Source organism: Notolepis coatsorum, assembly GCF_963971535.1.
Source record: "Notolepis coatsorum genome assembly, chromosome: 2".
NCBI lineage: Eukaryota > Metazoa > Chordata > Actinopteri > Aulopiformes > Paralepididae > Notolepis > Notolepis coatsorum.
This window is the reverse complement of record NC_140166.1, coordinates 181140470-181155669: the sequence shown is the minus strand read 5'-3', so window position 1 is coordinate 181155669 and position 15200 is coordinate 181140470. Positions and strand designations below refer to the sequence as shown.

General features: G+C 50.1%; 1 protein-coding gene across 2 annotated transcripts in view; it reads right to left on the bottom strand.

The window, feature by feature from the left end:
* The window catches only part of exoc1 (exocyst complex component 1), a 67325-nt gene that overhangs the window by 26417 nt on the left and 25708 nt on the right, over positions 1–15200 (bottom strand). For both annotated transcript variants that reach the window (XM_084338090.1, XM_084338091.1), the window contains exons 6-7: positions 14660–14887; positions 13612–13744 (exon numbers count right to left, since the gene is read on the bottom strand). In XM_084338090.1, the coding sequence (XP_084194216.1) occupies positions 13612–13744; positions 14660–14887 (361 nt within the window). The remainder of the gene's footprint in view (positions 1–13611; positions 13745–14659; positions 14888–15200) is intronic.

The following is a 15200-nucleotide window of genomic DNA, read 5'->3' as shown; positions in this document are numbered from 1 at the left end:
GCCAGTACGGTAATGCGCATTTCCTTTTCCTTCGCCCAGGTGCTCGCGAGGTGCTCGCGCGCGCATGAGATCCCCGCTTGGTTCGACACATATTAATCACGCTTTGGTTCATATTCTTTGGTTCATATTTGTTCTGAAGGATCAGATTAAACCGAATATATATATTTATTTATATATATATATTTAATTGTATTTGTATATCCCCTGATATCCCCTGTATATTCCTTGTACAATATGCATTGAATATCCCTTCTAGTCTACTGAACATCCCATAATAGTCTCCATTCTACCATTGGACGAGACCTTGGTGCCAGGTCGCCATACCCCTCAGACCAAGTTCAATCGTACCGCTCAACATGTATGGACAAGTCCTAGTTCCGCGTAGGAATATGTCTACCGCACCACTAATGGTACTATTTGTTCATAGTGCGTATATATACTGCGCTATTAAAGTAGAACTTCCTTTTAGTCCAGTTCCTTACCCTCCAACAGAGTGACAGACGCAAAAGCCTCCCCGCGAACCACGTGTGGGCAGTAAGGCCAATTCGGCCCAGTATCGGCATTGAGACATCGTGTATATTAATATTTGAATAGTCATATTTGGCACTATATCGTCGAGTTGGACGTATTCTATTAAGCTAATAATAGTCTATTCATATATAGTGCCTTGTGCGGTAAGAGTTCTATAGTAATCAGCACCCCCATCGTTTCGGGCATCAGCTGGACGCTTATCCAGGGTGGTTGACCCCACGTGAAGCTGCACCCGAGGAGCTCCAGGCCAAAGAGCGAGTGGACCTGTATATTGGATTATTCTACCGACGACGGCTAGCCTTCCCCGGCTTGGATTATGCTTTGAGTACTTTGATTATTCTATGGATAAAGGCCAACACTGCGGTGTGTTGGAAATACCCCCCCCGGAGAGGACGACAGGTGAGACGGCGCTCTGCACAGTGAGGTCGCCTCACGTCTCTCCGTCGTGGACCGGAGGACGCCGGCCACAGAGGGTCCAACTGCATTCATCTGTGGATCGAGGATCGTTGGGCACCGTGTCGCACAACTGTGGACTCTCCCAAGATACCCTCGGCCAGACGGGATCCAGCCAGTGACTCTCTAACCCCCCCCCCCTCCAGCTGTCCTACAAGCAGTCGGAACCTTCCCCTAGTGTATCCAGCTATATAATCATTCAAGTATCATCGCTATTGTTCCCTAAATATTCCAGGTTGTATATTTGCTTCCTGCGCAATCAGAGATTGGACATTCGATATTGATCTACCTACGAATACTCATTTGCCATAAAAGTGCATACTATTTCAAATCATAAATGTAATTAAGTGATCGTTGTACATACCTTTTGCTATGTATTAAAACTCAAACTTTCGATTTGGTACATTTGTGTTGGATCCGTTTATCAGGTGGGAGTGTTCAACATATTCATACCTAGTACTGGGTGGCCAGAGTCTAAAGTACAAGAGGTAGTGGTAGTAAGTATCATATCTAACCATACAGTCAGGGAATTGTACCCCTCAGTTACAATTGGTCCTTCGAGCCGGAGGGTAATCAGTGTAATATTAATATAGTGTTATTAATATTAAAATGGCCTATGATGAACACTCCACGAAACGATCCTCCTAACCAACAACGCCCGCGGCGCAAACGACAGCTCCCTCAGTACCTAGAGGCTTACGCTGTCAGTCAACAACCTAGTCTTCTACCAACAGTAAACGCGGTAAAACTAGAAAGTAAAATTATGTCTAACCCTAACGACCAGGCTACCCCGACCATAGAGGCCCCTATGGGTTCTAATGTAACTGACCAAGCTCACGGTGGGGACCAGGGGGAACCAGACATGACTTTACACCCCGCCAATACCGAAGAAGTAGTCCCCGACGAGTCCCGGGAGGAAGACAACACTACCGAGAGAGAACTCGGCACGGAAGAAGATGAGGAGAGCACCGTGGAGATAGAGCTCCAAGACTCCGCACGGAGTACCCCAAGGGACGGCTCCCCTATACAACCGTCTTCTCCCAGCGAGGCAGAGAAGACACTACAGCAGGCATTCCTCGTCAGCCTGAAAGCCTCTACTGAACGCGATAGACTCCAGGGTGAACGCGATCGATTGCAGATACAGCAACGGAGCGAAGAAGAGCACATACGCCTGGAAATAAGACGCATTCAGATGGAAGAGAATATGGCAAGAGACCGGGCCGACGCCCAGCGCGCCGCCACCGGTGCCCAGAGAGAATCGGATCTCACCAAGCGCGAAGCCGAGCGCGACAGAGCACAAGCGCAACTAATAGAACAGCTGATCAGAAGGACAACACCCCCTCCCTCCACCAGAGGCTCCAGGAACTCGTCTAGACATCACTCCAGGGCGGCATCCCCTAGCCGAGTAAGCGACCCTGAACTTGACCAACAGACGAGGTCTATACCCCCCGCAGACCCCCTTCCCCAACCGGTCCAAGCGAGACCCAGCCACCGGGAAGGAGCAGCATACACTGCGGAGAGGCTAAATCAGAGACTACAAGCCCTGGATGACCTAACGGAAGACGAAGAGGAAGAGGAGGAGAACCACGCCCGACGACAGCACAGTACTCTACCGGACCAGGAGGTCCAGTACAGCCCAGGCTATACCCCCGCGGAGCTGCGCTACAGACCCCCGACGCTATTCACGGGTGAGCACGACGCACGACCCGCACCGAGGAACAGCACCTGGACCAGCGGGCCATGGTACACAGCCGGTACCAGCCCACGCCAAGGAGCAGGAGGAGACTCGCCTAGGAGGCCTCTCCCCCAACGCTCGCCGATGTATCAACAATCCGCGTCATACATTGGCACACCTATGGTACCAGACTTCACCCAGGAGAACCGGGCCCAGTATACGGAGCTCCGCATGTGTCTGGAGACAATGTTGGTGGATGTCATTGATGAACGCCATAAATACGCGATACTACTGAAGCATTTAAAGGTACCCCGCGCGCACAACATAGCGCTCGCCTACGCCACTTCCACGACCCCATACACCGCAGCGCTGGTAGCGTTGGACCAGAGATATGGACGTATATGGGATTACGTGATCCAGGAGATCAGGCACATCGACCGCCTACCCCCAGCAACAGACAATCGAGCACTGGACGACCTGTCCATCAGAGTGCAGTCCCTGGTAGGGATGCTGGGAGCGCAGAGGGAAAAGGGTAGGCATGAACTATACGCCAACTCAAATGTAGAGAGGATCTTGGAGAAGCTACCGCCCGCCCGACAGGAGCGCTTTAGGCGGCAGAGAGACCACCGAGACCCTAATGGCCCCGAACCGAACCTCCTCGATCTAGCCGACTTCCTGGCGAGAGAAGTCAGCAGCTTAGGGCTAGATACATTCGGACGGAGCACCCCTGGCTCCAGAGAAGGAACCAGGAGACTAAATGATGGAAGAAGATCGGTGACTGTCATGCACCAATCGGAGTCAGTGCCAAGCAGTAGGAGCCACAGTACCCCCTCAAGAAAGGAGAAGTGGAAGATAGTGTGCCCCTACTGTGAGAAAGAACACTGGCTGTCACAATGTGACTCATTCCCCAAGATGAATGCGGAGGAAGCGAGTCAATGGATAAAGTCCAACAGACGCTGTTTTCGCTGTGCGCGATCACACATGGCAGCCGAATGCCGCTTAAAGAAAAAGTGCAGTCGGTGCGATGGAGCCCATCTGGACATACTCCACGACAGTAACAGACGGCGGCCTCCACCCGCACCATCAAGCAGCAAAGCAAGCGTCATGTACATCGACCCCGCCAGCAGCAGCGGAGCCAGAGTGCTCTTAAAGGTAGTCCGTGTGACATTGAGCTACCAGAATAAAGTCATGGACACTTACGCCGTCCTTGATGACGGGTCAGAGAAGACCCTTCTGCTCGCGTCCGCTGCGGCTCAGCTAGGGCTGCGGGGGAGCGAAAACCAAATGACAATTCGGACAATAAGAAGAGATTTGAAAACGATAAAGGGCGAGAATGTCTCATTCTCTATCGCAGCAAGCGGCCAGCCCGAGCGACGGTACAGGATTACAGACGCTTTCACCAGCCAAGAAATAGGACTGTCGCGGTACACATACCCCGTAGCCAAGCTGATGGAGAAATATGTACATCTACGCAAGCTACCGATCCCACTCATAGACGGTGCTACCCCGACACTGTTGATAGGCTCCGACCATGCAGACCTCATTGTCCCGATAGACCGGGTTCATACCGGACCCAGAGGCTGTCCTGCAGCAGTCGAGACCCGCCTAGGATGGACTCTCCAAGGCCCACTCGCCAAATCTCTCAACCGAACCACAGCCACTAGCTGTCTCCACTCCCGAGTCACAGAGGGAGACACCGCACTCCTGCAGCATGTAGAGAGGCTATGGACCTTAGAACAAATGCCCTTTAAGAACGAAAAGAAAGACATTCGCTCTAAAGACGACATCTACGCCATTAACCTCCTCGAGACGGGAACAAAGAGAGTCCCAGTCAGCGGCGTGTTGAGATACGCCACGCCACTCCTGCGGCGGGAAGGGATGCCTACCTTTCACGCAAAGAAAGACGCCACAGAGCGGTACCTACTCAACACAGAGCGGCGCTTAGCCAAGGACCCCGCCCAAGAAAGTGTATACCGCGCTGAGATTGAGAAGCTCATCACAGCGGGACACGTCACAAAGATTGACATTAAAGAGGCCGACCAGACGACTGAATCGTGGTACGTGCCCCACCACAAGGTTCATCACAACGGCAAAGACCGCATCGTGTTTAACTGCAGCTACCAGATCGGATCCCAAAATCTGAATAAAGAGCTATTGCCCGGTCCTACACTCGGCCCCTCCCTACTAGGCGTACTACTCCGCTTCCGCCAGGACAAGGTGGCTATCAGCGGGGATATCAAAGGGATGTTCCTGCAGGTGAGATTAGTAGAGGAGGACAAGCCCCTGTTGCGGTTCCTATGGAGAGAGAGGCCAGGAGATGAGCACCCAGCCATCTACCAATGGGAAGTCCTCCCTTTCGGAACTACATGCAGCCCATGCTGTGCTACATTTGCACTACAGAGACATGTCGCAGAGGACCCAGCAGCGGACGAAGAGGTCCGACACAGTGTGAAGAACAGCTTCTACGTAGATAACTGTCTACAAAGCGTTTCGACCCAGGAAGAAGCCGAGGCTCTCCTACTTAAACTCCGCGCCTCTCTGATCAAAGGCGGCTTTGATCTCAGGCAGTGGGCCAGCAGCGATCCGCACGTACTGCGCAGCCTCTCCTCCGAGGACAAGGCAGCGAGCAGCGAGACCTGGATGGCCACAATCCCAGGAGAAGCCCAAGAGATGACACTAGGACTAGTGTGGCGCTTCAAAACAGATTCGCTCCACTATAGACACAAACCCCTGACCACGGAGCAGGGAAGGTCGACGGCAATACCGACCACCAGACGGAGTGTGTACAGAACACTCGCCCGACAATATGACCCGTTAGGATGTATACTACCGTACACCACCAGGGCAAAGATGATTGTACGAGCATTGTGGGACAAGGACCAGGGCTGGGACGACCCCATTCCCGCACACCTCGCATCCACCTGGAGAGAGTGGGAGATGGAACTCCACTCACTCCCAGGCGTTAATATACGCCGAAGCTACTTCCCACCCACGGTGAGGCCAGAGACATGTAAAATGGATATACACGTCTTCAGTGACGCCTCCGAGGTCGCCTACGGATCAGTAGCCTACTTGCGGGCCCAAGAAGAGGGGGGAGAGATCTACACAGCATTCATCCTCGCCCGCTCGAGAATAGCCCCACGCAAGCAACAGTCTATCCCACGTCTAGAGCTCTGCGCAGCCCTCGCAGGAGCGCATCTAGCCACGCTCATCCAACGTGAGCTCACCATTCCGGTGCATAGAACAATCCTGTGGTCAGATTCCACGACAGTACTCGCCTGGATCAAATCGGATTCATGCAAATACAAAGTCTTCGTGGGAGTCAGAGTCACTGAGATTCAAGAGTTAACCGGAGAGTTAACCGGAGAAGCAAACTGGCGCTATGTTGATACAAAACACAACCCAGCTGACGTCATCACCCGGGGAATGTCCCTAGATGACTTAACCCGTCGTAACATCTACAGTGACGGACCAGCATTCCTCAAGCGCCCGGAAGGAGATTGGCCCACGCCCACCCCGAGGGAAGCAAGTGACGAGGAGGCTGAGAATAAGAAACCTATGTTCTGTGGATTGAGCACTGTTGTCTCCGCAGACCCCAACATAGACGATTGCATTACCATAGAGAGTGCGCAGCAACGGACATTCCTGCGGCACCACCCAGAGATTCAGTCTCCCGCTGATATGTCAGCAGCTGACTACGAGGAAGCAGAACTGCTTCTACTGCAACGAGCCCAGAGAGACTCGTTCCCCGATGAACTAGACTGTCTACAGGGAGGAAAGCCCGTCCCATCAGACAGCAGATTGATTCATCTGGCCCCCGAGAGTGACACACATACCCTCTGCGGAGAGCCCCCAATTTACCGGATGACATTAAGTACCCGATCGTATTGAACAGCCGACACAAGGTCACAGAGCTGATTATAAAGAAATACGACGAGGATGTACACCACGCAGGAGCAGAGAGAGTCTTCGCGGAGATCAGACGTCGTTACTGGATACTTCAAGGAAGAGAGGCGGTGCGACGCTTCCAGCGAACCTGTCTAGACTGCCGAAAGTGGCGCGCGCAGCCCAGCATACCACGGATGGCTGACCTACCTCCATGTCGCCTCCGACTCGGCGACAAGCCATTCCACTCAACAGGCATGGACTGTTTTGGCCCGCTGCACATAAAGAAAGGAAGAGGCACCGAGAAGCGGTGGGGTATTGTATTCAAATGCATGACCACCAGAGCGATACATATCGAGCTCCTTCCGACCATGAGCACAGACTCATTTCTTATGGCCTTCCGAAGATTCACATCACGGAAAGGAAAACCGTCTACATTATTGTCCGATCACGGGACAAACTTCAAAGGCGGAGAAAGAGAGCTGAGGGAGAGCTTCCAAGCTATGGGCCCAGAACTTAAGACCCACCTCGCTCCAGCCCAGATTGACTTCCAATTCAACCCCCCAAACGCACCCCACTTCGGTGGAACTTGGGAACGAGAAGTACGTTCTATAAAGACAGCCCTGTACGCAGTACTTGGGGCCCAGACTGTGGCGGAAGAAGTCCTAATGACAGTCCTCACGGAGATTGAGGGAGTATTGAACTCAAAGCCCCTCGGTTACGTCTCCAGTGATGTAGCAGATGTCGACCCAGTCACCCCCAACACCCTCCTGATGGGGCGGCTAGATCCCGCGTTACCCCAGACAATGTACCGGCCTGAAGAAGCGAACGGCCGACGAATGTGGAGGTATAGCCAAGTATTAGCCGACAAGTTTTGGAGCAGTTTCCTACTGCACTACCTACCGTCTCTACAGACCCGCCAGAAGTGGGTAAAAGAGAGAGACAATTTGACGGAAGGAACAGTCGTCATGATTATTGACCAGTCACTACCCAGAGCTATGTGGCCGGCTGGCCGCGTAAGCAAAGTGATCACCGGTGCCGATGGCAAGGTCCGAGCAGCTGAAGTACTCGTCCAGGGGCGCATTTACACCCGTCCTGTGGCGAGGCTCATAGAACTGCCCCGACTCCCAGACACAATCGATGATGACCATGACCCTATGACTTTGTGAGTTGACTGACCCTTACAGCGAACCCTTGAGTGGTAGACAGTGCGGTTAATCTGTCTCTGCTTAACTAATTAGGTTGGGACCAATTAGGGGGCGGCTGTTCTGAAGGATCAGATTAAACCGAATATATATATTTATTTATATATATATATTTAATTGTATTTGTATATCCCCTGATATCCCTTGTATATTCCTTGTACAATATGCATTGAATATCCCTTCTAGTCTACTGAACATCCCATAATAGTCTCCATTCTACCATTGGACGAGACCTTGGTGCCAGGTCGCCATACCCCTCAGACCAGGTTCAATCGTACCGCTCAACATGTATGGACAAGTCCTAGTTCCGCGTAGGAATATGTCTACCGCACCACTAATGGTACTATTTGTTCATTTGTTCAACGAAGAGGGACAAAGAGGAGGAGTTTTCCTGGAGTTCTCAGCAGAGGGATCCACCGATCCACCCAGTGCTAAGTACACCATAATCCCACATTTCCCTCCCACTCTGCTATTTCCCTACTATCTCGCTTCCTCCCTACCCCCTTCAACCTCCTCCTACCACTCTTGACACCACAATGTGCCTCATACCTATATCCACAATCTGCTCCTCAAGAACAGAATCAACCCATCCACGCCAGTTTGCTAGCAACCCGGCTAATCTCTCCTACCCTCCTACAGCCACTAATACACCTGTCACAGTACAGGGAGGCTTATGGAATTGTCAATCAGCAGTCAAGAAAGCTGACTTCATTACTGCCTACGCCCATAGTCTAAATCTGCAGCTCCTGGCTCTAACTGAGACCTGGATAACCCCCAATAACTCGTCAACACCTGCAGCATTATCTACAAACTATAACTTCACTCACACACCTCGACCCTCCAGACGGGGTGGAGGCACTGGCCTCATGACATCTCCTTCATGGGCTACAAACCTAACGCAACTCCCAGAACTGTCACTCTCCTCCCTCGAATATCATGCAGTATCTGTCTCTAATCCTTTCAATCTCACCATTGTTACACTCTATCGCCCTCCAGGTCCCCTCGATCACTTCACAGATGAGCTGGACATGCTTCTAAGCTCCTTACCGGAAGATGGTACCCCGCTCCTTCTATTGGGCGACTTCAACCTGCCTGACTCATCTCAGTCGGTCCCAGTGGTCTCCCTCCTACAACAATTTGACCTGACTCCCACTGCCATGCCTCCCACCCACAAAGCAGGCAACTCCTTGGATCTCATATTTTCCCGTAACTCCAGCATCATTAACACCACGGTAACTCCCCTACATGTATCTGACCATTCCTTCATATCCTTCTCACTAACTCTCATGCTTAACCGAAAAGTCTTCACCCCAACTCAAACCGTCTCACTCAGACGCAACCTGCCCTCCCTATCCCCCTCCACCCTCTCCTCTGACATAATATCCGCTCTACCTTTGAGTGACACCTTCTCTGCTCTCCCCACAGAGATGGCAACCTCCACCCTCCTCTCAGCCCTTGCAACCTCCTTCGACAAGCTCTGTCCCCTCGTTGAGAAACCTGCCCGCCGTTCCCCACCCAGTCCATGGCTGACGGATGCAGTGAGAGAACAAAGACAGGTCCTGAGAGCGGCTGAGAGGAAGTATAGAAAGTCACGCCTCACTGCTGACCTCGACACATATCACAACCTCTTGTTAACATTCTCCAAAACCATTACTAATGCCAAAGCTTCTTTCTTTCACCATAGGATTGAGGCCTCTGCCAAGAATCTTCGCAAACTGCATGCTACCATGTCCTCCCTCCTCACTCCCCCCCCACCTCCTCCTCCCTCATCTTTTTCTGCCGAAGACTTTGCGATCTTCTTTGAGGAAAAAGTGGAGAACATCCGCAGCTCCTTCTCCCAACCCCCACCCATTCCAAACGCTGAATCGAGAACCTCATCCTTCACTCTGTCATCTTTCTCTCCCATTACAGAAGCCGAGACCCTGACACTGGTAACGTCGAACCGTCCGACTACATGCCAGCTGGACCAGCTACCCTCCCCACTCCTCCAGACCATAGCACCGGACATCCTCCCATTCCTAACTGCAACCATCAACTCCTCACTCAACTCGGGGGTGGTCCCCACCTCCCTAAAACAAGCCAGAGTCACGCCCCTCATAAAAAAACCAACCCTGAACCCCACCGTCATAGCCAACTATCGCCCTGTCTCTCTTCTCTCCTTCCTTTCTAAAACACTTGAACGTGCTGTATCCAACCAACTTACTGCTTATCTCTTACAGAATGACCTCCTAGACCCCAATCAGTCTGGCTTCCGGACTGGCCACTCCACAGAAACGGCCCTCATTGCGGTCACAGAGGCACTTCACTTAGCAAAAGCGAAAGGCCTCTCCTCTGTCCTGATTCTCCTAGATCTATCTGCAGCCTTCGACACAGTCAACCATCAGATCCTCCTCGCGGCCCTCGCAGGAATGGGAGTGGCTGGATCTGCGCTGACATGGCTGACATCATACCTCAACGACCGCTCCTACCAAGTGTCATGGAGAGGGACTCTGTCGGCCACCCGCCCCCTCCGGACGGGTGTCCCCCAGGGCTCGGTCCTAGGACCCCTTCTCTTCTCCCTCTACACTAAATCACTGGGTAACATTATCACATCTCATGGCTTCTCATATCATTGTTATGCCGATGATACTCAACTCTTCCTCTCCTTCCCTCCCTCAGATATCCACGTCTCTGAGCGGATCTCGGCCTGTCTGTCCGACATCTCCGCCTGGATGACGACCAACCACCTCAAACTGAACCTAAGCAAAACAGAATTGCTCCACCTGCCGGCCAAATCCTCCCCCCTGACCGACCTCTCCATCACAGTCGAGAATGCAGCTGTGACCGCGTCGCCGACCGCCAAGAACCTTGGTGTTGTCCTCGACGACCAGTTGAACTTCTCTGCTCACATCGCAGCGACAACCAGAACCTGCAGATTCCTCCTGAGCAACGTCAGAAGGATACGCCCCTTCCTGACAAAAGAAGCCACCCAACTCCTCGTCCAATCAACAGTCATCTCCCGCCTCGACTACTGCAACGCACTTCTAGCTGGCCTCCCGGCCACTGTCACCAAGCCTCTTCAACTCATTCAAAATGCAGCGGCCCGCCTGATCTCAAACCTACCGAAGTCAGCCCATGTCACCCCACTTCTTAGGGACCTGCACTGGCTCCCCATTGCTGCACGTATCCGCTTCAAGGCCCTCGACCTAGCATACCGTGCGGCAAAGGGAACCGCTCCCGCCTACCTCCGGTCAATGGTCTCTAACTACACACCCTCAAGACCCCTACGCTCTGCGTCTTCTGGCCGCCTCAGATCTACTTCTATCCAAGCTCCCGGAGGGTCATCAAAGAGAAGCCGCCTATTCTCAGTCCTTGCCCCACAATGGTGGAATGAACTACCCATCCCAGTTAGGACAGCCGAATCCCGTCCAATCTTTCGCCGTCGACTAAAGACTCACTTCTTCAACCATTATCTGAAATGATAAAAAAAAAAAAAAAAAAAAAAAAAAAAAAAATCTAACCCCGACTAACCTTAATGTCATGCACTTGTCCTAATAAACTAACCTACACTGTAACACGCAACACTTTGATGAACATTGTTACTCAGCTGATAGAGTTATACCCTTCTTGCTGTCTTGTCGCACAGAACTTGTAAGTCGCTTTGGATAAAAGCGTCAGCTAAATGACTAAATGTAAATGTAAATGTAGTGCGTATATATACTGCGCTATTAAAGTAGAGCTTTCTTTTAGTCCAGTTCATTACCCTCCAACAGAGTGACAGACGCAAAAGCCTCCCCGCGAACCACGTGTGGGCAGTAAGGCCAATTCGGCCCAGTATCGGCATTGAGACATCGTGTATATTAATATTTGAATAGTCATATTTGGCACTATATCGTCGAGTTGGACGTATTCTATTAAGCTAATAATAGTCTATTCATATATAGTGCCTCGTGCGGTAAGAGTTCTATAGTAATCAGCACCCCCATCGTTTCGGGCATCAGCTGGACGCTTATCCAGGGTGGTTGACCCCACGTGAAGCTGCACCCGAGGAGCTCCAGGCCAAAGAGCGAGTGGACCTGTATATTGGATTATTCTACCGACGACGGCTAGCCTTCCCCGGCTTGGATTATGCTTTGAGTACTTTGATTATTCTATGGATAAAGGCCAACACTGCGGTGTGTTGGAAATACCCCCCCCGGAGAGGACGACAGGTGAGACGGCGCTCTGCACAGTGAGGTCGCCTCACGTCTCTCCGTCGTGGACCGGAGGACGCCGGCCACAGAGGGTCCAACTGCATTCATCTGTGGATCGAGGATCGTTGGGCACCGTGTCGCACATCTGTGGACTCTCCCAAGATACCCTCGGCCAGACGGGATCCAGCCAGTGACTCTCTAACCCCCCCCTCCAGCTGTCCTACAAGCAGTCGGAACCTTCCCCTAGTGTATCCAGCTATATAATCATTCAAGTATCATCGCTATTGTTCCCTAAATATTCCAGGTTGTATATTTGCTTCCTGCGCAATCAGAGATTGGACATTCGATATTGATCTACCTACGAATACTCATTTGCCATAAAAGTGCATACTATTTCAAATCATAAATGTAATTAAGTGATCGTTGTACATACCTTTTGCTATGTATTAAAACTCAAACTTTCGATTTGGTACATTTGTGTTGGATCCGTTTATCAGGTGGGAGTGTTCAACATATTCATACCTAGTACTGGGTGGCCAGAGTCTAAAGTACAAGAGGTAGTGGTAGTAAGTATCATATCTAACCATACAGTCAGGGAATTGTACCCCTCAGTTACAATATTAATCATATTAATCACATACACGCGATGGACGCAGCAGGCGATCACTGCTACTGTTATTCAGCGCTGCAGATATAACAAAGAGGTCTAGCTGAGTCAATGTTGGCGGTTTTGTTGAACATTTGTACGTCACAGGAGAGAAACCGTGTATTCAAAGAAAGCTATTAAAATAGTCTTTAAATCTAAATATACTTTCTTTGTAAAATTTGTCATAAATGTTTTTTCACAGGAAATTCACTTCTCTGGTCTGCATCCCCTTAACAATTGTGTGTATTGAGCCGTACTGTATTGTACCCATTCTGCAATCTGTTATTTTCATTCAATCAATTTCATTCAATCAATTTTATGAATGACCGAAAAAACAATGTTACAAAGTAAAGTTGACAGCTGCGTTGTGTTATCGTTAAAATGTACAGGGAAATAACATTATGGCGTTGCGAGTGAATCGCGTCGCGATAATATACATGTATTCCATAATATGTAAAGTACAGTTGACAGCTGCGTTGTCCTCGTTTGGATAATATGTAAAGTACAGTTGACAGCGAGTGAATCGCGTCGCGATAATATACATGTATTCCATAATATGTAAAGTACAGTTGACAGCGAGTGAATCGCGTCGCGAAAAGTACATATCAATCAATCATGTACCTCGGCGCGGCTGAATAACAGTAGCAGTGATCGCCTGCGTCCATCGCGTGTATATATGTGTGCTAATATGGCGCGTTAGCGTTAATATGTGATTAATATGAACCAAAGCGTGTTAATGTGATTAATATGATCGCCTGCTGCGTCCATCGCGTGTATATATGTGTGCTAATATGGCGCGTTAGTATGAACCAAAGCGTGTTAATATGTGATTAATATGAACCAAAGCGTGTTAATATGTGATTAATATGAACCAAAGCGGCGAACCAAGCGGGGATCTCATTCGCCTGGGCGAAGGAAAAGGAAATGCGCATTACCGTACTGGCGTGCGGCGAAGAATGCGGAAGCGTTCTGCGACTCTTCCGCTGGGATTAAGCTACACGTGTCCCGACCCCTGCTTGAGAAAGACGGATACAGGAAACCCACCTGGTCTGAGAGCCACGTTCATGCACTGCAGAAGTGCCTCGGAGGCATTGATGCAGGCCTCGATGCCTTTGGGTGAGGAGAGGTCTCCGTCCTGCAAGGCTCTGATGTGCCCTTTAGACAGGTCCATGTAGTTCTGAAGGAGCAGACACACAGTCACCAAGCGAGCCAAGGAAGAGGACCTTCATTTATATTGATCTTCAGCTTCATTTATATTGATCCTCAGCTTCATCTATATTGATCCTCAGCTTCATCTATATTGATCATCAGCTTAATTTATATTGATCCTCAGCTTAATTTATATTGATCCTCAGCTTAATTTATATAGATCCTTCTCAACTTGTGATATATTGACATATATTGCAAGTCTTAAAATCATACAAAATGGATATTGTATAGGATATGGAAAGACTTTTTTTTTTGTATCCACTTTTTCTCCCATTTTCTATATTTTCTTCCATCCCAATTTCGTATCATCCAATTCAACCCTCCCCTGTCACAAACGCTGTTTCTTGCCTCCCACAAGCCGGCTGCAATGTGGACTAAGTCATACATAGCACAAGTCCCCTCCGGTACTTTTCACCTGCGCAGCTCGATCTCTCAGTGGCGAGGAGTAACGCGTGGGAGGCTCACGCTGCCCCCGACACTTCTTGATTCTACTGCGCAAGCGCACCAACCGACCTGTAGGAGTCGCTGTCCACAACGCCCGATCCCCACCCATCAGTTTCCCACCCCCTAATACGGCCAATGTGTATTAGTATGAACGACCAGCTAAACTGAAAGCAATGTGGAGCTGGGCTCGAACAGGCGAGCCCAGCGTCTCCGCATTCGTGGCGAGCGCCTTGCCCACTACGCCACGTAGCCGCCCCCTGGATATGGAAAGACTTTTTATAGCTGTACATATTTTGGGGGAATTTGTGTAAATATCAGACAAAATAAATCTTCAGCTTTTGAAGCAACTGCATATATAAACTACAGTGACAAAGTACAAGTTGACCCGAGATGCATCAAAAGAGCATGGTTTATACAGATTCCACCGTGTGTTCCTCACCACCAGGAACTGGATCTCGTCCAGCAGCTTGCCGTTGTTGGTGTTGCTGATCTGGATGAGGCGGTTGCTCTGGGATATTTGGTCCATCTGCTCCTTGACACTCTGGAGCATCTCCTCGTAGCTGCTCAGCTTCCCCTCGATGGTGTCCACCTCGGACAGGGCCTCGTCCAGCAGCTGCATCAGGATGTTCACCTGCTTCTCTGACGCCATGATGGACTGGATGTTGGCCTGGCAATGAGGTGGTATATAGAGACATGGGCGTAAGGTGTTGTAGTAGAATGTGTTGTCTAAAGGGAAGGTCTGCCCAAAATGTGCTTTTAAAAATTGGAATTCTGAAAATCTAGATTATTTATTTTGATTTGATTTGATTTGATTTGAAGTCTTTATTTCGAACATGCAATGAATACAACAAACAATAACAAAAAGAAAAACAACTCAATCTGCATGTTCGAAAAGGAGTAGGAAGAAGTATACACTTATTTAATCCTACCCCTTTTCCACTACTCAAATGAGTGTACTATTTTAAACATAAAAAAGAAAA